Source organism: Pseudophryne corroboree, chromosome 6 (assembly GCF_028390025.1).
Source record: "Pseudophryne corroboree isolate aPseCor3 chromosome 6, aPseCor3.hap2, whole genome shotgun sequence".
Classification (NCBI taxonomy): domain Eukaryota; kingdom Metazoa; phylum Chordata; class Amphibia; order Anura; family Myobatrachidae; genus Pseudophryne; species Pseudophryne corroboree.
The window spans coordinates 411,969,578-411,995,694 of record NC_086449.1 but is presented as its reverse complement, the minus strand read 5'-3'; the positions used below and the strand labels follow the sequence as shown (position 1 = coordinate 411,995,694).

The window sequence follows — 26,117 nt, the reverse complement described above, 5'->3', positions numbered from 1 at the left end:
TCTCTACTGTGAAGTTGAGTAAATGATCACATTCAATAGTAACTGAGAATAATGCATGCATATCCGCATGGTATCTGGTCTAGAGACCTACACTAAAAAAGTCTACAGTCAATAGGTAGAACAATAATGGTTGACATGCACTAGGTCAACAGGGTCAAAAGGTTGACATGTAAAAGTCAGACGGTTCAAAAGGCTGACAGGTTCATAAGGTCAACTGGGTCAAAGGGTCTAAATGACAATGGTCGACACACATATGGGCGACAGAAGTTTTGTTATGTTTTTTTCAAGTTTTTCATACTTTTTCATCCACGTGGACCATGACTGGGAATAGTAACCTGTGTTGAACGCAGTAGTAGCGGAGCCCAGAGCATGGCGAGCAAAGCGAGCCATGCGAGGGGATTTGGTACAGTAATGGGGCTTGTTTGTTGCAGACTTGACAAAACACCCAAAAAACCAACAAAAAAGTGTCTACCTTTTTTGTGTCAACCATTTCCATGTCGACATTTTGACCTTGTCGACCTTTTCTACTGTCTACCTATTCCATGTCAACTTTTTGCCTCTGTCGACCTTTTGAACTTGTCGACCCAATGCATGTCTACCATTAGTGGTCCACCTGTTGACTGTGAGACTGTACGGTAGCTGGTCCTGTGTAAGTTTTGTAAATTTATCCTTTCAGTAACTTTACAATGTATCAATTTTTCCTTGGCTGTGTATCATCAATAACCTTTAGTAAATTTGTATCTCTTCCGATTAATCCCAGCATAATGTCAAAGCTCTTTGGGATGTCTCTTAATAGCCAGCTAAGGTTATCCCATTGTATTTAAACTCTGCCCCTTTCATTTAGAACCTGCATGCTCTTGGATGAGTTGCCTATTTGGAGAAAGTGGCTGATATATAAGCTACTGTTTTGTAGTTCATCTGAAGCAGCTTTAAGTGTCTGCACTCTTGGTTGCAGCATCCAATCTGTAAGGCAATGCGGAAGTCTCTCACCCTATGTGCATGGGTCAGCCAACATCTCTGTACCTAATAATGATAGTGCTCACCGTCCTCTAAGGCTGATGAGTTAATTATTGCTGCAGCTGTAAGTGGTGACTGTGATGTAGGGTTGTGCTTGCTGATTTTCTACAGACCTCTTTCAATGGGCTGCTCACCTGTCATGTAGAAACTGCTGCTCCTAAGGTTACCTCTGTTTCACTGTACCCTGTGGAGGCTGCCTGATACCTACTCATTGTTGAGGGGAGAAATGGCATCTCACTACTCATCTCTAAGGGAGGAGCTGCGTCCCCACTCCCCTCTCCATATTCTCACCTAAGATGTCTGCTCCAGATGCCACTTTCCCCTAGCAGCTTCGAAGTCATGTGACCTGCTGCTGGCTCAAGCAGTCTATATCAGCTGTATATACTAAATTGAAGAAATGTCTTTTAAACTCAGGTTGGGTGCCACACATCCTTAGGCCCCCCCTCCTCCCCCCCGAATTCTTCCTTGTAATGCCACACACATTATTGGTCACTGCATGCAGTTTGCCCTTCGTTGACAGTTGAACTGCTCCATAGCTCTGTCCATGTTAAGGAAAGCAAAGCTCCCACAAGGTGAAACCGCCTCCAGCACGAATGCAGTTTCCCAAGTCAATAAGGAAGTGCTGAGACAAGTACGAAGTCCCACCTGTCCTATGGCTGCCTAGGTATTTAATGGATAGAATGGGAAGTCACAGCCTCCAACCACTTAGCGACCTGATGAAATATAGTTCCGTACTATAGTATATGTAATACTTCCACTTTACTGAGGGGCTAAATGTAGAGGTTCAGGTAAGAGTAATGCTGGGAGTTATCTTTCCAAATGTAAATTATGTAAAGTAGATTTGCACAAACACGAACACTTACATTTCCACTGCTGTATTTATATAGATGTGTCTAGGGGCGGATTGGGATAAAAAACCAGCCTGGGAAATTTATGGAAGCAGCCCTAATTGGGGGGGTCTGTTGAGGGGGTGGAGTCTGTGAAGTGCACAGGATTACTGGTCAGAAGGCCTAATGACATGCAGGAATAGAATGTGCACGTCGTAGGTGCGCCACAAAATTCGGGGGGCATGGCTTCATGTGGAAGGGGCATGGCCACATAATAGTGCCAATTCACATTACACCACACAGTGGTGCTGCTTATACACTTTGCACCAGGAAGAGCATGTTATACATATTCCGTCAGATAGAGCACGTTCTACACTTTGCGCCAAGTAGGGCATGGTATACACTTTGCGCCAGGCAGAGCACATTATACACATTGCACCAGGTAGATCACATTATACACATTGCACCAGGTAAAGCACATTATACACAGTGCATCAGGTAAAGCACATTATATACATCATGCCAGGCAGTGCCCCCTTTTACACATTACTCCACGTCTCTCGGAGTGGCTGCGTGTGACGTCACAGCCACTTCGAAAACGGTATCGGTGGCGTCTGTGGCAGGCGTGCCGTGTGGGGGGTGCTGGACAATGGGGGGTGCCTGTGCGCACTGCTCATGTGCAGAAGCTCAGATTGCGGCGGCCATGCGTGGGAGTAGGGGACCCGGTTCCCCGGGATCTGATCCGGGTTCCCGGCGTCCCAATCCATCGCTGAATGTGTCCAATGCAGAGATGCAGCATTATCATAAACATGCACCAGGTTTATGCGGGCATTTCAAGCCCAGGGCCAACAGTCAGTCTGTAGTCATACAGAGTTCCTAAGATTCATGACAGTGTCCTGCCCCGCCTTCCTCCTCCCAGCATATGGGTGCACTACCAATTAGAGCCAGATTAATAATGGGGCGGATGGAGCTACAGCTCTAGGCCTTCACGTAAAAATAGGCCCATCCTGCTGGCAGCAGGATGATGACCAGGCACACAGCTGACCAATCATAAATCATAAGTATTAAAATAGTTTTTTGTCATTTTCTCACAATTTTATCCAATTTTTATATGTTTATGTATTTACAGAGACAGTGGGGCACATGGGGGGTCATTCCGAGTTGATCGCACATAGCATCTTTTTGCTGCTCGTGCGATCAACCTGACGCCGCCTATGGGGGAGTGTATTTTAGCATAGCAGGGCTGCGATCGCTTGTGCAGCCCTGCTATGCTAAAAAATTTCCTGCAAAACAAGACTAGCCCTGCAGCTACTTACCCAGTGCGACGGATCCAGCGATGAAGGTCCTGGCTGTGACGTCAGACATCCGCCCTCCAAATGCCTGGATCCGCCTGCGTTGGACTCACCACGCCTGGAAAACGGTGAGTATCCACCCCGGAATGCCTCCCGCCTGTCTGTCTTCTTGCAATCGCCGCTGCGATCACTTTTCTCGCTGGCGGGCGTGCGGCCGGGTGACGGCCACGCATGCGCATTTCCAACCTCTTTGCACCACAGCGAGGAACCGCTGCGTGCGAACGGGTTGGAATGACCCCCATAGTGTATAGGGTGTACACACTCACATGGCTCTGGCCACAATCATACAGCACTGGTCACGGTATCCGGTTTATAGATCTACACTAAAAAGGTCTACAGTCAACAGGTCAACCACTAATGGTCGACGTGCATTAGGTCAACAGGGTCAAAAGGTCGACAGGGTCAAAAAGTCCAAAATAAAAAGGTTAACTGGGGTAAAAGGTTGACAGGGTCAAAAGGTCGACACATTTTTTTTTTTTTACAACTTTTGCTGCATTTATTATACGTGTCACAAATTATTACCTTTAGTAACAATGTGGCGAGCGAAGCGGAGCGAGCCACCAAGCCCGAGCGAACGCATTTCATCAAATTAACTATACATGTCACAAACTATCACCATTAGTATCCTTGTGGCGAGCGAGCCACCGCATCTGAAGCGTGGTGAGCGAAGTGAGGGGATGCATTTCAACAAATTGGGGTAAAAAAAAATTAAAAACACAAAACACGCAATTTTTTTCTGTCAACCTTTTAACACTGTCGACTTTTTTCTGTCCACCTTTTGACCCCATTGATTTTTTGAACCTGTCAACCTTTTGACTGTTGACCTTATACTGTCGATCTAATGACTGTCTATCTTTTTAATTTCTATCTTCTGTATCACAACCACTGGTCACAGCTCCTCTCTTTCTCAGTATAGGCCCTTGAAAATATTTAGCTCCAGGCCCATGTGGTCCTTAATCTGGCCCTGTTACCAATGTGTCAACAAACACACTGAGTCTGCGCAATATCAGGAGTCCAGACTGAGACTCTGATCTAGAGCCTCAGCACTACTTATTGAAGGGTGATGAATGATTATCGCCTTTCATTTCATTCCCTCCAGTGCTGCCCATCCACGCACCCCTTCTGATAGGTGTCTAAGCGTACTCATGAAGAAGGTTCATCTTATGGGTTTGTTATGGAAGTGTAATAGTCGCACACAGAAGATAAAATGCTGACCTAGGAGGCCATACTCAGATGGAGAAACTGCACCTTTCATAGCACTGATACAAGTTTCACTGATGCAACTGATGGTGCATCTAAACACACACTCATCGGTATTTCTGCATCTATGGATGCTGACAGTGGGTGTCTCAGACCTTGCACATTCGGATGCACAAATGTGCACAAAGGGAGAACTTTGAAGTGGCATTTGCATATAGTCACAGATGGGAGACCAGCAATAGGCACAGCTGTGGCCAGGGGCGGATCCAGAACAAAATGACAGGGGGGGCACTACAATAGAGGAAGGAAGGGGGGGTTCGGCACATGTGCTCCTGTGAAAGGGGTGTGGCTTTGTAACGAGGGGTTTGGCCTCACAGAGAATGCCATACCCATGAGTCACGCCCTCGTTTTTATCACGCTGGGGGCATGGAGTACAAGGACAGTGGGTAACAGGATGAGTGTGCGGGGACGGTGAGTGAGCAGGGACAGGCCTGGTAGGGGACAGGGTGTGTGTACAGGGACAGGTCTGGTAGGGGACAGGGCGAGTGTGCGGGGACAGGCCTGGTAGGGGACAGGGCGAGTGTGCGGGGACAGGCCTGGTAGGGGACAGGGCAAGTGTGCAGGGACAGGCCTGGTAGGGGACAGGGCGAGTGTGCGGGGACAGGCCTGGTAGGGGACCTGCCACACACACATAGCCACAATTACATACACAGCCACACACACATAGCCACATGTACACAGTCACATATGCACACGCAATCTCATATACGCAGCCACATATGCACAGATACAGACACACATACAATACACAGTCACATATGTACGGACTGTCACATACAGTATACACACACAGTCACATATACACAGACAACCAGATACAGTAAACACACTGTCACATATAGTCGCATATACACACAGCCACATATGCACAGTCACTTATATACAGACAGCCACATACAGTATACACACACACAGTCACATACAGTTTACGTGTACACAGACAGCTGCATATGGACACACAGTCACATACTGTATACAGCCAGCCAGATACAGTATACACAGACAGCCACATATGCACAGACAGCCATATACAGCACACACACACACACACACACACACACACACACACACACACACACACACACACACACACACAGTCACATATACAGACAGCCATATACAGTATACAGTCACATAAGCACAACCAGCCACATATACACACACATCACATATATACAAACAACCACATATGCACCCACACATATATACACACAAACACAGCCACAGAATGTTAAAATATTAATACACTATCCCCCCTTCCCATTGTATTTTGGGCCTGCTGCTCTCCCGCCCACCTGCACAATGACAGCCGCATCATCTCTGCACTCCCGAGTCCCGCACACACTGCACAGCGCAGACAGCTCCCCAGTCAGGCTCTGTGTCGCGGGCGGAAACCACGTGACATCCGCGGGACCGCGACCAGAGCACGGAGATCACCACCGGCACCAGGTCACACAGCAGGAGGAGCCAGCGCGCTGATGCTGAGGGGCGCAGTGCTCGGTGGTTCCCGAATCCTCGGCTCTCACTAAAAGTAGCTGAGTGGAACTTGTACAAGTGGAACGGGAGACAACGGAGGAGGTGCCCGCGGCACCTGACTCCGTTGAATCTTCTAAATGACGGGGGGGCACGTGCCTGGGTGCCCCCCCCTGGATCCGCCACTGGCTGTGGCGGCTTCTGCATCCACCACTGAATAAGACCCACTATGATTTTCTGCCTGTTGCTCCCACATATGTATTATGGGGTCTATTTACTAAGCCTTGGATGGAGATAAAGTAGCTGGAGATAAAGTCCCGGCCAATCGGCTCCTAACTGTCAATTTTTAAACACAGCCTGTGGCATAGCAGTTAGGAGCCGGTTGGCTGGTACTTTATCTCCATCCACAGCTTAGTAAATAGACCCCTAAGTGGGTAGGATGAGAACTGGTATCTCCCAAATAATCTTCTGTAAACAAAAGTTTAATTTAAAAAAAACAACTTAGCACAGTTTGTGCATTTTGAGGTGAATTTCCTTTGAATTGTGGCAAATAGAATTTCTGGATCTCCACGAAACCCTAGACAAGATACGGTAATGAAGTGAAAGAAAGGACATGTCAGTGTCACATTAGAGATGTCTATTGCTTTATCAGCCTACAGGAAAGGAAGGCTGCAAATCTGTTATAACTACAAAACAATATTATTGCAGAATGATATTATCACCCTTTACACTGTGAAGGCTTTTCTGCTGAAGTTTGATATTTTGGTTGAAGATCAGCAGGAGTTCTGTGTGACCTTGCCAAGTCACTCTATGTCATTACGCTGGTCCAAATTACACAGAAACCCCCTAGTGATATGTATTGTTATTTTTTTCTGTTACAACCATATGTGAGTTGTGCATAGATAACCAAGTGCTTTGATAATATATGTTTTAATGTATAATTTGTCTCTTCATGGTTCAAGTGGTAACAGAAACACTTTGATTTATTGTGCTGTGTTTAAAACAGATACATTCTTTTCTATACCAGGCAGTCCTCCTTTTCTGGCCGAAATTGACTGAAAGAATGTGAGGAGTTGCTCATCATAAACCGGTTGGTGCCATTCACTCTAAGCTCTGTTATCTCAAGAAGGAGCTTGACTGCGCTGCTGCAGCCCTGAACTTAAATTGAGCCCCATCATACCTGAATAGATTAGTGTAGGGACGCATGGTGTTTTTTTCCCAATTATTGCAGCTGCCCACTCAGTAAACTAAAGTGGGACATGTTTGTACTTTATGGGTAAAGTTGAGCAGAACATCTACAAAACAAGGTGACATAATGTACCACTGTGCACAAATGTAACAAAAACGATTCAATGAAAATAATGTATGCAGAGTAAAACTTGTATATACTGTGTAACATAATAAAAATACAGAAAAAGTAGTTACTGCCTACAAAATATATACATTGTACTGATTATATTTAGATGCCAGGTTTCACCTTATATAGGAAAAGTAATGTTTTATTTATTACTGTAATTACTGTAGGCACATGGGCTTCCTTTTAGATTGTAAGCTCTCTTACCTATTTGCCTGTTATTACTGTCTTGTTATAGTACTATTTTGTTATCACTTGTACAGTGCAATAGAATACACTGGCGCTATTTAAGTAACTGTTAATAAACATAAATAATAGATAAATCTAGCCTTTAAAAAAAAATGCTTGCACAGTGATAGCTTTCTGTCACATTAACAAATGACATGAGGCACATGGTGTGCAGTACATTAAAGTTAACAAACACTTTTCTTTAATATGCTACTTTTACAAGTAAGATAAGTGTAAGTTGCATGATTTGTCTTTATTATGTTGTATAAATGATGCTTATAGTATTAAATGTAAGTGTAAAGGCCTATACACACAGTGAGATTCGGGCTATGCCCGATTCTCACTATGCGACAGGGGCTAGGTCGGCATCGCAAGCACATAATGAGTGTGCCTGCGATACTGACTAATGTGCGATTTTGGCTAATATCAATTTTGACTATCTCTTCTATAGAGATAGTCAAAATTGACTTGCCTGCACAGTCTATCTAGGCTTGCGATGCCGACCGCGCGGGACCGCGCATCGGCATCAAATCGGGATCGCAAGGTGACTTTCACCTTGCGATCTGCACTAACTTTGCTTATGATTTTGACTATATAGTAAAAATCGTAAGAAAATATCTCACCATGTGTACACACCATTAGAGGGATGTTTTGACGGGATGCAGTTACTATACCATCTGTCAAGATCACGGCGATCAGGAGACCGACGCTGGAATCCCGACTGTCAGTGAAATGCCGATGCCCGGAACTCCACCAACCGAGTGGGAATATAACGTGTGGCGTGCTGCCTCGCAGTCGAGATTGTCGGGATTCCATGAGACGGGATGCCGCTGTCAGTATACTGACAGCCGGTATCCCATCTCCTGATAAACTGTATGTATTCCATTTTGACACAACGGTTGTTATGAAGTCTAGTTATTTTGATCTTAATAAATATGACCAATGAAACAGACAGGCTGTCAATATTTAAAGCAGCACTGCCACAGAATAAAAGGTGATAATGCCAGGCTTCATCCCCTATTGGGAACTATGAGTATTGAACAGGGGTGTTTTAAGAGAGGAGGAGTCTACTGTGCCAGAGTCTACTGCGCATGCGCAGGTCTCCGGGAACATGGTGCCCGCCCATTGTTCCCGGGGACATCTCAAGTGCGCATGCGCAAATCACTCCGAAATGGCTGCGGGGGCCATTTTCTGAGTGATTTCTGTCCGCAGTGCAGAGCCTCCGTTGCGGGACTCCGGAGGGGTAAGTATAATATATAGGTGCAGGGTGTGCGGTGTGGGCCGGTGTACACGGCACACACTGCACCCATTATAGAAACACCTTTGGTACTGAACCATGTAGTTAATTTTCCTGGTGCTCCACCACTCCTCTAACAATACAGTAGGTGAATTATGGCTTGATACTTTATTTTAAGGCCCTTGGAACACATGATACTGTGTGAATGATAAAGTGGGCATTCCCACAGCATTACTACATTACAAACATAGCATTATGTCATGTCTGGCACCCAAGAAGAGCAGAACTTTGCTTAGGTGCTAAAATACTTCATCCAGCCAATGCTCTACAGACTAGGACATGCCATCATCTGAAATAGAAGCATTAATTGGATTGGAAGACAGAACTCTAGAAAAAGAACTGATGAGATAACCTGAATTAGATGGACATTCATTTTAGACAGGTGAATTGCAAGAGCCCCGAGGGTTACTCAGATGGCGGATGTTTTCACAGATGATCCAATGTCGTGTCTTCGGGCATGGCAGGTGATCACAGAAACTGTCAGGAAGCATCTATTTACACAAGGTGCCTCATGCAGCATTACCACATTTATACTCAACAGCTGTGTCTTTCTGTGTACACTGCGTCTTTCTGTGTACACTGCGCTTTTCTGTGTACATGCGTCCACTTCTGAATCAGGTACAAACCTTCTTACTGGTTAGAATTCATCAAAGACAATCAGTGCTCTGGGCACTACATAGCTGAAGTAATGGAAGTCCCACCCCCAGCACTGCCTCATCTGCTTCTGTTCACTGCTGCCTTGAAATGATAGGGGTGCCTCTGTCCTACCCCCAGCTTTTCATTGTGTCCTGAGAACAGTTATCTACATGAGTTCACTGTTCCGACCAGATCACAGCCCAGATGCAGTCCAGCCTCTTCTCAGGTATCTCACCACTGGCTTATCGGTTGTTCTCTCCTCCCTTATATAATGTTCCCAAACCGGCCAATGGGAGATAAGAGAATTGCAGCAATAAATTGCTGATGTATGGGGGACTTTACACAAACTATAGATTTATGACAGTGGGCCTGTATACACTATCTTGAACACTTACAAACCTTAAAAAGTCTTGTCTGCAGTATAGATTTTACTTTTCCTGCTTTCCTGTATTACAGTCCTTTTTTTTCCCATCATTATCTATTTTGTTTTTGACAACTTTTTGCTTTTCCTGATGAGAACAGTTTGGTGGAACCTTACAAAGAATTAAGGTTCAAAAAGGGTTGAGATTATCTAAAGGATAAATAAAGGGGCAGACTAGATGGGCCAAGTGGTTCTTATCTGCCGTCAAATTCTATGTTTCTATATAATTCCAACATGTTGGAAATCTTTGATTTACCAATTCCGATCAAAGAATGTACGGGATCAGCAAATCTTTATGCTTATGCCCCAATGTATCGACGATCATCAATGTTAGCCAATTGCTGGATTGGATTGGCGTTATCAGGGTGGGAAATCAGCTTGTATATGTATGGCCCCCCTTACACATGCTCGGAATTGGTGGAGATTAGAACATACTGTGTATGTTATTGAAAACTGTATTTCATACAATTTAATATAAAATCTACCCCCCATTGCTTTAATTTTTAATATCTGGCACATGGAAATAAAGCAAACTACTACCATACAGATATTTGCTCTATGAGTAATTCTTCTTCTTCTTCTTCTTCTGATGATGATGATGATGATGATAATAATAATAATAATAATAATAATAATAATAATGTTTTTACATGATTAATGCCCTCTAGTGGCTTTTAGTGTCTGCTAAGGACAAGGTAGAGATCTGTAACAGTATTTTTGTAGTAATGTAAGTAGGTATGAGCTAAGTACTGGTATATGGGCTGTGTTATTGTGTTCTCCGAAAAGAGTAGAACCACTTAGTGAGTCTGAGCACCAGTCAAGCTCTTCTAGTTCCCTAGGATCCAGCCATCCACTCTAAAGGAATGCTTTGTGAGACATGCAGACCTAGAGAGATTATTAAGATTAATATAAATGCATAATACCAGGAAGAAATTATTAGCGTTATTACCGTCTGTGTGTTCATTATTATACAAATAAATAGCTTTTTCTCATACAGGAAACTTATGAACCTGTCTTTAATTACAGGCCTTTTAACATGCAGATGTAAAATGTACATGCGAATTATCTGTTATTGACAGTAATGAATATAAAATTAGCAGCATAACATACTCATACAATATAAATCTTTTATAACTATTTAACAAATTAGTTTTCAGCTAAATGGTCCTTTCAGCAATGAATGTTGGTTGGTCTGGTTTCACATGCTATTTAAACCTTTATTTACAATGGGGACTTTGATTTCATTTATGTGATTGTGATATTATACGAGTTCAACAGAGATGAACATTACTTTAAAAACAAAATAATTTTACTGATATGTTTATTAACATTATACATATATATATATATATAAATTACATATTTTGCAGCTCCTTACAGATAATATTTCAGTTTTTTACATCAGTCCCTTTCCCAATGAAGATTAAAATATATATTCCATATCACATGGACATACACACTGGTGTATTTATAATGGGTGCAGTGTGTGCAGTACGTACTGGCCCCCGGGGTCCAGGGGGGTCCACAGCGCACACCCTGCACCCATTTTTTTCAATATCTGCCCTCCAGAGTCCTGCATTGGCAGCATCAGCACTGCAGAAATCACCAGGAAAATGGAGCAGTGGCCATTTTACCGGCATTTAGAGCATATGCAGTAAGAAAATCTCTGGGAAAATGGTTGCTGCGCCATTATGGTATCCTAGTGCCCAGAGTCTACAGTGCAACTGGCTAGAGAGGAGGGGACCCAGATTAAGTCTGCACACGGGCCTCATCCTCTCTTGAAGTGCCCCTGAGACTAGGGTTCATTTTTTTTTTTGTGAAAATCCAATGATCCTACCAGTATATGTTTGAGTATGAGAGGAAACCAAAGCAAACATGGAAATATATACAAACTCCACACATATACAGGTAAATGTATTACCCTCCAATATGAGGGAGAAACAGTATCAGTGCACATTATGTGTGCTGATACTGCTTCTCTTCATGTAAGACACTGGTGGAGTGTGCACACTGACAGTAGCGAGATCCCGCTCATGAGCACTGGAGCCAGCCGGGCAGGGAGACACAGCACCGAGCTGACGTGATGTGAGCTCAGTGGGATATCGCCGGAGGGGGGAGCTCTTGCTCCCCCACTTCAGCAGACAAGATGTTTATACATCTTGTCGATGTCCCTTCCTGCTTCGCCTCGGTAGTGAGGCAAAGCAGGAAGTGTTATACCGGCACAATGTGTGCCGCTATAATACATTTACTCCATAGTGCCTTGGCCAGGAATCTAACATGACCACAGCGCTGTGAGGCAGTAATGTTAACCACTATGCCAGTGAGCATAAATAGTATGCTTGATATGGTTTCATATCTCTGCCATTAACCAGCCTTGTACCTCTGCCCTGTGAAGCACTCCCCTAAATTTACTTAAGATCAGATGTAGGCAAGCTGTTGCTTACCTTTTGTATGATGCTGGTGACTACTGGAGGCTGGAGAGATGGAAACTGGAAGTGTGCGGAAGAGGCGGAAGTGAGCAAAGGAGGTGGAAGTTGGAGCCGGAGCCGGGCTGAGCAGCGGAGCATGCAGCAAGAGGATCACTGCCTACGCTGGTGTGTGAGTGAGAGTGTGTGTGAGTGTCGGGCCGCTGCTAGTGTGTGTGGGTGAGTGTCGGGCCGCTGCTAGTGAGTGAATAAGTGTAAGTAAGTTTGATTAAAAGCGCGTGTGTGTAGAAGAAGTAAGTGTGTGAGGAGACTGTGCTGCTGCAGATTCAGTGTGTGAAGGGGAGAGTAAGTGCTGGAGGAGAGTATGTGTGTGAGGCTGCTGCAGCTGAGTGAGTGAGAGTGTGCTGCTGCAGACACAGTGGGTGAGGGCTGATGCTGCTGGGGTAAGTGAGAGGGAGAGAGTGAGTGTGCGAGGGCTGCTGCTGTCGGGTGAGTGAGAGTGTGCTGCTGCTGCAGACACAGCCTTTGTGTGAAGGGACTGCGAGCTGAGGACGACTGTGAACTGAGGACGAAGTTGGTGCCAGAAGTCGGGTGCAGCAAGTGAGAAGGAGGTGCGAAACAACTGCAAGGAGGAGTAGCGGAGTCACAGGAGAGGGCCCACTCAGATAATTATTGATTACCTACTTCATCATGTATGTGATTGAATTGGCTATTTCTGCTGTGTTGTGAATAGTGATTCTCTCCACAGCTAGGTCATAGTCAATATCATATTGCAATGTTTGTATTCATTTTCTTGCATATTTTGTATTATTCTGCATTGTTCTTTGGAAGGTAATAGGGAGTTGAGTTGTCAAGCAAATGGGAGGGGCCGAGTTTGAGAGTCTCACTCAGTGCGTTTCGTGCAAGATGTATGCACACCTGGAGCAACCGTTACGGGGTGAATACATATGCACGAGATGTGTGTATGAACGGTTGCCCTGGAAGCCCAGGTAACTGATCTAGAGCAAACCGTTACGCAGCTGAGGGAGATTCACATTCTCGAGCAAAGTTTAGATAGAATGGTGGAAGAGTTGCAGGGGGGACACCGGTAGATGAGGATAATCAGGTAGCCAGCTGGGTCACTGTTAGAAGGAAGAATAAGAGAGGGAGGCACGACATCTCCGAACTATCAAACCTGAACAAATTTGCCTGATTGGATGAAGATTCGGTGGATGATAGTGAGGAAATGACGGAGCTGGAGGAGACTGTTCCTCTAGCAACCAGAGGAGTGGTCCCTCTGGCTCAGATGGGATGAAAGAGCGAGAGGTACCCAGGCAAATTGTGGTGGTAGGGGACTCTATCATCAGGAAGACAGATAGGGCAATCTGCTACCAACATCGCGATTGCCGTACGGTCTGTTGTCTCCCAGGTGCTCGGGTGCGGCACATCGCGGACCGGGTAGATAGATTGTTGGGAGGGGCTGGGAAGGACCCGGTGGTCTTGGTGCACGTTGGCACCAACGACAAAGTCAGTGGTAGGTGGGATGTCCTTAAGAAAGATTATAGGGATTTAGGCCAGAAACTAAAGGCAAGGACATCTAAGGTAATATTCTCCGAAATACTACCTGTGCCACGCGTTAGCCCAGGGAGGCAGAGGGAGATTAGGGAGGTAAATGTGTGGCTTAGAGACTGGTGTAGGAAGGAGGGGTTTGTGTTCTTGGAATACTAGGCGGACTTCTTAGTCAGGCGCCATCTTTTTTGTCACAATGGATTGTACCTGAATGAGGAGGGGGCTGTGGTGCTGGGGGGAAGGATGGTTGGAAGGTTGGAGGAGCTTTTAAACAAAGTGCCTGGGGGGAGCGTTTACCTAGAAACTATGGGTCATGCAGTGAGAATAGTAAAGATGGTGGTAGTGAAAAAAATGGGGGTGGAGAGGGGGGGGGGGGGGGGGGGGAGCAGCCGGCAACGGTACTCATATGGGTACTAAAAAGGGTAGTAACAATGATAATGACAAAATATTAACTAACAACAATTGTGGTTCATCATTACAGCATATTGTAATTGATGTAAGTAGCAAAAGGGATAAGTAGGTAAGTAACATAAGGGAAAATACTTATGATGGGGCGGAGAGCTTAGAAGGACTAAATGGGTGGATCAAAAGGAATAGTAAGTATGATGGGAAGGAGAGGGAGTGAGGAGCAGAACTGGCAGTAAGAGTGACTCTAGAGAGGCACTTGTAAACCATGACAGGATACTCTTAAAAAAAAAACGGACAAGGGAAACACTAAGCTAAAATGTATGCTTGTGAACGCAAAAAGCCTAGCAGGTAAAATGGGGGAATTGGAATTGTTAGCATCAAAGGCTCAGTATGATATTATAGGTATTACGGAACATGGTGGCACAACTCTCACGATTGGGATGCAAACTTGTAGGGGTATTCTCTTTTTAGAAGGGACAGGGCTAACAAATGAGGTGGAGGTGTGTGTCTTTATGTTAAACCATCTCTTAAACCGTACTTAAAGGAGATTATTTACGAGGGGACTGGAGATAATGTGGAGTTACTATGGGTTGAAATATCAAGTGGGGGTATTGATGCAAAAAAAACTAGTCATAGGTACGTGCTACAAACAGCTGGATATTAACATACATGAGGAAGAACAACTCTTGCGGCAAATTGAAAAGGCTGCGGGATTGGGAGACATCTTAGTGATTGGGGATTTTAATTATACTGAAATAAACTGGAGTAATGATTCATGTGTTAAACTAGGGGCAACAGGTTTTTAAATACGTTAAAGGATCACTACTTATCTCAATTAGTCGAGGATCCAACTAGAGATAAAACTACTCTGGATCTAGTAATTACTAATAATGTGGACATTGTATCAAGCACGAAAGTTGGGGAAACCTTGGGTAACAGTGATCACTATATGATCACATTCGACATCAGTTTCAAGAAACATCACTACAAGGGATCAACCAAAATATTTAACTTTAGGAAGGCTAACTTCAGTATGCTGAGAGGTGCACTTAACGACATTGACTGGGAAGATTTGTTTCTTGGCAAGAACACTGCGGAAATGTGAGATGCGTTAAAAGGGTTGTTAAATAGCAATATTGACAAATTCATTCCCATGGGCTGCAAACGCAGGAGTACCAAACTCAAACCAATGTGGCTTAATAAGAAGGTCAAGGAAGTAATGAATAATAAGAAGCGTGCTTTCAAAGCATTTAAATCTAATGGAATGGAGGAGTAATTTCAGTACTACAAGGAATGCAATAAAAAATGCAAAAAAGCAATAAGAGCAGCTAAAATTGAAAATGAAAAGCAAATCGCTATAGAGAGCAAAACCAATCCTAAGAAGTTTTTTAAATACCGTATATACTCGAGTATGTTATGATTCCAGTACTTCTGACCAGAGGAGATCTTATGACAACGGTACTGGAGTACTGGAAGGGAATGCTGGTCACGGGAGCAGGAAAGCCTAGTAACCCCTGGCGCCCTAACTCCGTTGTCTCGCCCGTGTTATCAGAAATCCCCTGCGAGACTATGGTTGCTTGAGCCCATGGCAGCCGCGTTTGAAGGGCGGATTATGTCTGCCCAACTCCGATGCCCCCTCAGGTCTTAATGGGAGACAAAGGGAAATCCGAGACAGGGTGATAACAAGGGGCCCTCTGACTAAACAACCAGGCCAGGGGCTACAAGCTAACTAAACTTAAACCAGAAGTATGTGCGGACAAACCGCCAGGGAAAAGGACAACCAAAATCCACTAATCCGTTACTCCTACCCAGCACCGCTGGATACCAGAGTGGATTTGTGGGAGCGGAATCCTCCGCAAAAGCTCCGAGACTCAATATAACAAATAATAAATAGTAAGCGGTCAAGCCGCAACACACGGCTACGCCGCGACTCACGAACACCACAGGATGTTAAAGGTGCTCGGTCAGGACTCCAGGAACAGATGACAACTTCCGAGTACTGGACCACTGAGGACAGGAACGACCGGATAGAGCAGGACTGGAAACACTCTCTGCAACAGATACAGCAAACAGGAAGCTATTACCGGCGTCTGTGAGAAGTCCTGAGAGTGCCTTTAAATGGAAGCCCTCCAATCAGGTGCCAGACAGGGCTAATTACAAACATGCCGTGCAGCTGCCATACTGCACGGCCAGGAAACAAGTGTGGTAATTAACTTTGGACCCAGCAACGGGGAACGCGGTCCGACAGTGGCATCCCCGTTGCTAGGGTCTGTGCGGCTCCGTGCGCCCGGCGTCTAGCGTTGCCAGGGAGCCGGCGGCTGTCCGCGTACGGCGTCCCTGGTTGCTAGGCGCCGGGCCGCACTGACGAGCGGACCCTCGGCGCCTAACAGTACCCCCCCCTTGAGGAGGGGTCAAGGAACCCCTAAAGCCAGGTTTCCGAGGAAATTCTCGAAAAAATGCCCTCTTGAGCCTCGGGGCATGGAGATCCTTATCCAGGACCCAAGACCTTTCTTCTGGACCATAACCTCTCCAGTGTACCAGAAAATAAAGCCGACCCCGGGACAACTTGGAATCAAGAACCTTCTCCACCAAGAACTCCTGATGACCCTGTACATCTACTGGTGATTTCCCCTGAGAGATCTTTCGAGGAAATCTACTGGAAGAAACGTATGGTTTCAACAAGGAGCAATGGAACGTATTTCCGATCCGGAGAGCTCTTGGTAAACGTAACCGGAAAGCAACTGGATTGATTTTTTTAATAATATGAAATGTTCCAATAAATTTGGGACCCAATCTGGCTGAGGTTTGTCGAATTTTAATGTTGCGAGTCGACAACCATACCCTATCTCCTACCTTAAAAGTGCAAGGCCGCCGGAGCCTGTCAGAATTTTTTTTCTCCCGAAATGTCGCTTTTCTGAGAGCAAGGTGCACTTTTCTCCAAATGAGTCTGAGATGAGAGGTTAAGGTTATCGAGGAGACAGAGGAATGTTGAAAAAAGGAATTAGCTCTGGGGTGAAAACCAAAAACTGTAAAGAATGGAGACACATTGGTGGAGGAATGACAGGAATTGTTGTAAGCAAACTCCGCCAAAGGAAGAAACTCAGACTAATCATTTTGGAGTTTGGCTGAGTACAAACGCAAATACTGTTTTAATGATTGATTAACTCGCTCAGTCTGCCCGTTGGATTGGGGATGGTAGCCAGACGTCAAAGACAATTTCATCTTTAATGAGGCACAAAAAGACTTCCAAAATTGTGCAATGAATTGTGGACCCCGATCAGAAACAATATCAGTAGGTAACCCATGGAGTCTGAAAACATGACGGAGGAACAAAACTGCCAATCCCTGGGCAGATGGCAGTCGGGGAAGAGCAATAAAATGGGCCATCTTGCTAAAACGGTCCACTACTACCCATATGACTCGGCATCCGGCTGACAGAGGGAGGTCTACCACAAAATCCATGGAAATATGAGACCATGGCCTGAGAGGAACATTCAAGGGCATAAGTTGCCCGATAGGCAAGGAACGGGGAACTTTATGCTGTGCACAGACCTGACAAGAAAAAACAAACTCCTTAATGTCTTTAGAAAGACCAGGCCACCATACTGAGCGGGAGACTAATTCCAAAGTCTTAGAGATCCCCGGATGCCCGGCAACTTTGCTATCATGAAACTCAGTCAAAACAGTTGCTCTCAAAAACTCAGGGACATAAAGACGACCAGCAGGAGTATTTCCAGGAGCTTGATGTTGAAGCTGCTTTAACTGGGTAAATAAATCTTGTGTGAGGCCTGCCCGAATGACTGAAGACGGAAGTATGGGAGTAACAGGACTGTTATCATGAGCTGGAAGAAAACTGCGTGATAGGGCATCCGCCTTGGTATTCTTGGAACCTGGCCTGAAGGTGATAATGAACTTGAAACGAGTAAAAAATAAAGCCCAACGAGCCTGCCGGGCATTCAGCCGTTTAGCTGATTCGATGTACTGAAGATTTTTGTGATCAGTCAAAACTGAAATGGTATGTGTTGCTCCCTCAAGCCAATGCCTCCACTCCTCGAAAGCCCATTTAATAGCCAGTAATTCCCGGTTACCAACATCGTAGTTGGATTCAGCAGATGAGAATTTCCTGGACATAAAGGCACAAGGATGTAATTCTAGAGAGTCCGGATCCTTCTGAGACAGGATAGCCCCTACTCCAACCTCCGAGGCATCAACCTCAACAATGAAAGGCAATTCTGGGTTGGGATGTCTGAGGACTGGGGCTGAGACGAAGGCTTGTTTCAAGGCCTGAAAAGATAACTCAGCTTCACGAGACCAACTGGTTGGATCCGCTCCCTTCTTAGTAAGTGCCACAATGGGAGCAACCAGGTCGGAAAAAGAATGAATAAATCTTCTATAATAATTCGCAAACCCTAAAAAGCGCTGAATTGCTTTTAAGTTGGTGGGTTGCGCCCAACTAAGGATGGCTTGGAGCTTCTTTGGTTCCATACAGAATCCCCGAGGGGAAATAATGTACCCCAAAAAGGATACCTCCGTGACATGAAATTCACACTTCTCCAGCTTGGCATATAGGTGATGTTCACGTAATTTTTGAAGAACCTGACGCACCTGGGTAACATGTTGTTCAATAGAGTCAGAATAGATCAAGATATCGTCTAAGTAAACGACCACGAATCTTCCAAGAAAATCACGGAGCACGTCGTTAATGAGATCCTGGAAAACTGCAGGAGCGTTAGACAGGCCGAATGGCATAACCAGATACTCGTAGTGACCCGACTGAGTACTGAATGCCGTTTTCCACTCATCTCCTGACTTGATTCGGATGAGGTTATATGCTCCTCTCAGGTCAATCTTAGAAAAAATCACAGCCGAACGTAGCTGATCAAAGAGGACAGAAATCAGCGGCAAAGGGTAAGTATTTTTTACTGAGATCTTATTCAAGGCTCTAAAGTCAATGCAAGGTCTGAGTGATCCATCTTTCTTCTCTACAAAGAAGAAGCCTGCACTTAACGGGGATTTAGATGGCCTGATAAATCCTTTCCCTAGGCTCTCTTTAACATACTCATTCATGGCCACAGTTTCTGGTCCGGACAATGCATATAACCTTCCCTTTGGCAATGTGGCACCAGGAATTAGCTCAATAGCACAATCATAAGGCCGATGGGGAGGCAGAATGTCTGCATTGCCCTTGGAAAATACATCAACAAAATCCTGGTATTCCACAGGAATGGGTTCGGGAATGGCAGCAGCTATTCTGATGGGAAACGTAATACATTCCTTATTACAGATGGTACCCCATTGTGAGATCTCCCCCGACTGCCAATCAATGATGGGATTATGAAAGGCCAGCCAAGGGTGACCCAGAACCACTGGAACTGCAGGACAATGGGTAAGGAAAAATTCAATCTTTTCGGAATGAAGAGCTCCTACCGAAAGTAGAACAGGGGGTGTACAGAGGGAAATAACCCCATTGGACAAGGGACTCCCATCTAAACCATGCATGGTGATACGCCTACCCAAGGTTAACTGAGGAATACCTAAGGCCTTGGCCCACGTTAAGTCCATAAAGTTCCCTGCAGCTCCACTGTCAACAAAAGCCGACACCGAAGAACAGAGGCTGCCAAAGGAAACTTTAGCTGGGACTAACAGGGAATTATTCGAGGAGATAAGCTGCAGACCAAAGTGAACCCCCTCACAATTCACTTGGTCGAGGCGTTTCCCGACTTGTTCGGACAATTACGGGCAAAATGTCCCTTACCCCCACAGTACAAACAAAGACCAGAATTTTGCCTTCTGGTTCTTTCTTCAGGAGACAGCTTGGAGAGACCTATCTGCATGGGCTCCTCTAAGTCCACAGGAATGGAAAAAACACAAGGAGAAAACCCGACAGGTGCTCCTTTTTCAGCCCTCCGCTCTCTGAGACGACGATCAATCTTAATAGAAAGCTCCATGAGTTTATCGAGAGTCTCAGGAGCGGGATACTGAAGGAGACTGTCTTTTATAGACTCAGATAAGCCGAGGCGAAACTGACTGCGCAGGGCGGGGTCATTCCAGCCACAGTCGTTCGACCAACGGCGAAACTCCGTACAATAAATCTCTGCGGGATTCCTACCCTGTCTGAGAGCACGCAACTGACTCTCGGCGGATGCCTCTCTATCAGGGTCATCATACAAAAGCCCTAAAGACCCCAGAAAGGCGTCTACAGACAATAATGCCGGATCCTCTGTTCTTAAACCAAAAGCCCAGGTCTGGGGATCCCCCTGAAGTAAAGAAATAATAATTCCGACCCGCTGAGATTCCGTACCTGAGGAGATTGGTCTTAAGCGAAAATAAAGTTTACAAGACTCTTTAAAATTAAAAAACTGCTTCCTATCACCAGAAAAACGGTCAGGCAAATGCATTTTCGGTTCAGGGACGACCCTCGGGGAAGTCCGTAAAAGATCTTCCTGCGACTTCACCCGAAGGGAAAGATCCTGAACCATCTGAGTAAGTTCTTGAATCTGGCTAACTAGAAGCTGGCCAGAATTTGGCCCTAAACCAGTGGGATTCATGAGGCCGACAAATCTTCCAAACTGAAATAAGGGAAAAAATCAATCCTTGTTTAATTTTAAGTTTTGGTGTGGCCGGTAATAATGTTATGATTCCAGTACTTCTGACCAGAGGAGATCTTATGACAATGGCCAGAGTACTGGAAGGGAATGCTGGTCACGGGAGCAGGAAAGCCTAGTAACCCCTGGCGCCCTAACTCCGTTGTCTCGCCCGTGTTATCAGAAATCCCCTGCGAGACTATGGTTGCTTGAGCCCATGGCAGCCGCGTTTGAAGGGCGGATTATGTCTGCCCAACTCCGATGCCCCCTCAGGTCTTAATGGGAGACAAAGGGAAATCCGAGACAGGGTGATAACAAGGGGCCCTCTGACTAAACAACCAGGCCAGGGGCTACAAGCTAACTAAACTTAAACCAGAAGTATGTGCGGACAAACCGCCAGGGAAAAGGACAACCAAAATCCACTAATCCGTTACTCCTACCCAGCACCGCTGGATACCAGAGTGGATTTGTGGGAGCGGAATCCTCCGCAAAAGCTCCGAGACTCAATATAACAAATAATAAATAGTAAGCGGTCAAGCCGCAACACACGGCTACGCCGCGACTCACGAACACCACAGGATGTTAAAGGTGCTCGGTCAGGACTCCAGGAGCAGATGACAACTTCCGAGTACTGGACCACTGAGGACAGGAACGACCAGATAGAGCAGGACTGGAAACACTCTCTGCAACAGATACAGCAAACAGGAAGCTATTACCGGCATCTGTGAGAAGTCCTGATAGTGCCTTTAAATGGAAGCCCTCCAATCAGGTGCCAGACAGGGCTAATTACAAACATGCCGTGCAGCTGCCATACTGCACGGCCAGGAAACAAGTGTGGTAATTAACTTTGGACCCAGCAACGGGGAACGCGGTCCGACAGTGGCGTCCCCGTTGCTAGGGTCTGTGCGGCTCCGTGCGCCCGGCGTCTAGCGTTGCCAGGGAGCCGGCGGCTGTCCGCGTACGGCGTCCCTGGTTGCTAGGCGCCGGGCCGCACTGACGAGCGGACCCTCGGCGCCTAACAGAGTATAAGCCGACCTTTTCAGCACTTTTTTTGTGCTGAAAAAGCCCCCTCAGCTTATACTCGAGTCAGTGGGAAGGAGGGACACGGAGGGCACAGCGCACGCCTCTCCTGTGTCCCTCCTGCATCTCCGGCGGCAGCGGCGGGTCTATTAAATGAAGTACCCATTCGTGAGCTCTGATTGGCTCACAAACTGGCACTTCATTTAACAGACCCGCCGCCAGAGACGCAAGAGGGACACAGGAGAGGCACGCGCTGTGCCCTCCATGTCCCTCCTTCACAAGACAGCAGAGGAGCGGGGAGGGTAAGTTGTACCTGGCACTGGGGGAGCATATTTGGCACTTGGGGGGCATATGTGGCACTGAGGGGGCATATCTGGCAGTATGAGGGCATATCTGGCACTGTGGGGGAATATCTGACAGTATGAGGGCATATCTGGCACTGTGGGGGCCTATCTGGCACTGTGGGGGAATATCTGGCAGTATGAGGGCATATCTGGCACTGTGGGGGCATATCTGGCAGTGTGAGGGCATATCTGGCACTGTGGGGGCATATCTGGCAGTATAAGGGCTGTGTACGGCTAGAGCTGCATTTCTCACCCTAGGCTTATACTCGATTCAATACGTTTTCCCAGGTTTTTGTGGTAAAATTAGGTGCCTTGGCTTATATTCGGGTCGACTTATACTCGAGTATATACGGTATGTAAACAGTTAAAGGTTAAGAAAGGAGAATGTAGGTCCAATAAAAGATTAATTTGGAGTTTTGATAAATGATGACGAAACAAAAGAGGAAATACTGAACAAATGTTTTTCATCGGTGTTCACCAGAGAAGAAGTGATGTTGGGAGTAGTGCATAACGATAGTGAAAGCAATGATTCCTGGCTAGATACTTGTTTAAGTGAGGAAGTAGTCTGGGAGAGACTAAGCAAAATTAAGATTAATAAATCACCTGGACCAGAAGGACTAACCCGAGGGTTCTTTATGGAGCTTAGGTCACAACCAGCAAGACCCCTATACTTGATTTTCAATAGTTCTATTAGATCAGGCATGGTACCAATGGATTGGCGTATAGCTGAGGTAGTGCCATTATTTAAAAAGGGATCTAAAAATCATCCAGGAAATTACAGACCAGTTAGTTTGACATCTATAGTGGGGAAATTATTGGAGGGAATTTTAAGGGATAGCATACAGGAGTATCTGCGTGCCACTAAGTTTATTAGCAAGAACCAGCATGGGTTTGTAGGGGCAGATCATGTCAAACTAACTTAGTTAGCTTCTCTGAGGAAGTGAGCGACAATCTTGACCAAGGAAAAGCAGTGGGTGTGGTATACTTAGATTTTGCAAAAGCCTTTGATACAGTGCCTCACAGGAGACTGATCATCAAATTAAAGGAGCTTGGCCTAGGAAAAACAATTTGTACATGGATAAGTAATTGGCTGGATAACAGGGTACAGCGAGTAGTGGTCAATGGGATGTCCTCCAGCTGGGCACCAGTAGTCAGTGGAATACCACAACGGTCCGTACTTTGGCCACTACTGTTCAACATATTTATCAACGACCTGGAAATAGGCCTGGAAAGCACAGTGTCAATCTTTGCAGATGATACTAAATTGTGTAAGGTAATTAATTCGGAAATAGATGTGGAGTCTCTACAGAATGACTTATATAAACTTGAAATCTGGGCGTCTAAATGGAAAATGGGATTCAATATTGAAAAATACAAAGTTATGCACTTCGGGACTAAAAAAAAACTTTCAACCTACATATTAAATGGGGAAAATCTAGGGGTAACAGTACTGGAAAAAGATTTGGGGGTACTCATTGATAAAAGGCTAAACAACCGTACACAAAGTCAAAGTGCAGCAAAGAAGGCATGTAAGGTACTAGCGTGCATAAAACGGGGAATTGAGACAAGGGACGAGAGTGTAATCCTGCCGCTGTACAAATCATTGGTACGTCCGCACCTGGAATATTGTGTTAAATTTTGGGCACCAAATTATAAAAAAAGATATCTGTGAACTCGGAAGGATTCAAAGACGTGCTACTAAATTGATTAAAGGGCTAGAGGGACTGGAGTATGAGGAAAGGCTCACTAGGTTGAAACTGTATACATTAGAAAAGAGGCGTCTAAGATGAGACATTATCAATATCTTCAAATTTATAAAGGGAAATTACAAATAGTTATCAGAGGAATTGTTTATTAAAAGAACTCTGTATAAGACGCGAGGTCACTCGCTGAGGCTAGAGGAGAGAAAATTCCATACTCAACGCAGGAAAGGGTTCTTCACTGTTTGGGCAATAAGGATCTGGAATTCCCTGCCAGTGAAGGTGGTAATGGCGGACACTATATATGCATTTAAAAATGGATTGGATAAATTTCTGACTGAAAGATATCCAAGGTTATAGCATTTAAAATATTGACATTTTAATCTGGGAGGAACATTATTTACAATTGATAACTAAACATAAAACATTACTTCAATTGGGACATTATAATGAACTTGGCTTAAGACAGATTACAGGTTGAACCCGATGGGCATTTTGCCTCTTTTCAACCTCATTAACTATATGTCTCTCCCATAGAATACTGTATAACTAAAAGAACATACAACATTGGAAATTGTATGAATAATAGGTATGGGTACAATCAGGGCCATAACTAAGGGAGTGCGAGTGGTGCCATCATTCAGAGTGCTGGGCCCTGGGTGTATTCCCAATGTTGCCCCATGGTACCCGCATTTGGCTTGCAAAGTGCCTTGAATGGCACCCTACAGCCCATTTTATCAAGTGCTATATCTTAGGTTTACCCATAATGCTTATACAATGTACAGGTAGAAAGAGTTTAAAAGTCATCTGACATCAAGCAATGCTGTGTTTGCAGTCAACAAATCCTTCCTTTCTGATTCATTGTTTGGTCTATCAAGTTCCAGTTGTTTTGTTTACCTTACTCTATGTTGCTGCCTAATTGAATTCCTATTATGGTATTCACTATACGTGTCCTTTTAGCTTCTTTTCTTTTCCATCTGTTACCCACTCTTTATTTTGAATTGTATTGACGACACCATACCTTTTTTTTCTTTTTGTTTGCTTCACTAGTGTCACAGGATCCAGTCTCCTTCTGCCATTACATTTTCAACAGCCTGCAGCCATTAAATCTTTATGCTTGGAGAAGAATCAGGCCTCCAGCAAATGAAGAGGTAAAACTGCCCAGAGCGAGAAAAAAATGCTGCTGTTTATACTTTCCTGTGGATATCTACTACTGGCTTCAATATTTTGTTAACACAAATTTCCTGAGAGAGAACAAAAACATTTCCTCAGTTCTCCAAAAAAGGGCTGTTACCGGTAACCCCTTAATTACACTAAGTGTTTGAAATGCCAGTTAACTGCACTAAAGTTTCTCATTTAGCCAACCCTTTTAAAATTACAACAAATGAATACAATTACAAGAGACATGCTTCTATGACATTAAAAGCACACATAAACATTGTTGGGACATAAGCCTACAATAAATAATTTAAGAATTTATCTTCAATTTTAAAAACAAGAGCAAGGAACAAAAGGCTGGATATAATGAAGTCCGAGTTCAGTGGCCGTGCGGTAGGCCTACTGACATCGGACATTTTTTTAAAGGGGTAATCATTTACAAGGCTAAACCATGCCTTGTAAATAATTGCCCTTTTAGAAAAAGTTAGGCCTGCATCCCACACAGCCGCTGAACTCGGACTTCATTACATCCTGGCCAAAATGTCTAAAGTGGTGCACAGCAGTAATATCATAAAATATCACTTTATAAGGTTCAAATGTAATATCCGAATATGTTTCAAAAGCGAAAATAAGCGGCGGGCTGTAATGGAGTCCGAGATTGCCGGATATGCGGGATTCCTGAGGAAGCTCGGTTTGGACTCCTGATAATCCTTACCCTAGTACTATTTGGACTACTTATCTCTTTGTAAGTGTTGCAGCATACAAGAAACCAGGATTTCCCCTATAACAACTGCTAACTGCTTTGCTGTGGCAGCATTGGGGATTTCTGCACTTTAACCAGTAACAACAAGCTGGCTTGCTGACCTATTCTGGACATTGTTCCGGAGAGAGTCCTAGCCAGGGTATGGACAATACTACTAATGGAGTCGTATAAGTGTCTATTCTGAAGTCTTTCTATACCAAATATCAATATCTTTCTGAGAGCACTGTGACATTTTTTTATTTTACTGATGTTTTTATGTATTTTAATGATTATTTAATATAATACATTTAATTAATTAATT

The 26,117-nt window shown here is 44.8% G+C and overlaps 1 protein-coding gene and 1 long non-coding RNA gene across 3 annotated transcripts in view; one reads left to right on the top strand and one right to left on the bottom strand.

Moving 5' to 3' along the window:
• Nucleotides 1-1,325, bottom strand: part of SEMA3D (semaphorin 3D) — a 293,106-nt gene extending 291,781 nt beyond the window's left edge. Inside the window, exon 1 of the mRNA XM_063926929.1 lies at nt 1,152-1,325. Coding sequence (XP_063782999.1) covers nt 1,152-1,158 — 7 coding nt within the window. The 5' untranslated portion in view covers nt 1,159-1,325. The remainder of the gene's footprint in view (nt 1-1,151) is intronic.
• LOC134932474 (uncharacterized) lies at nt 1,160-25,451 on the top strand. Of its 2 annotated transcripts, XR_010179360.1 has the most exons (3): nt 1,166-1,805; nt 6,957-7,019; nt 24,946-25,451. It is a non-coding gene; the product is annotated as an uncharacterized LOC134932474 (long non-coding RNA). The 2 variants fall into 2 exon arrangements; XR_010179361.1 differs by lacking the exon at nt 24,946-25,451 and having other exon boundaries at nt 1,160-1,805; nt 6,957-7,349.
• Nucleotides 25,452-26,117: the final 666 nt, after the last annotated feature.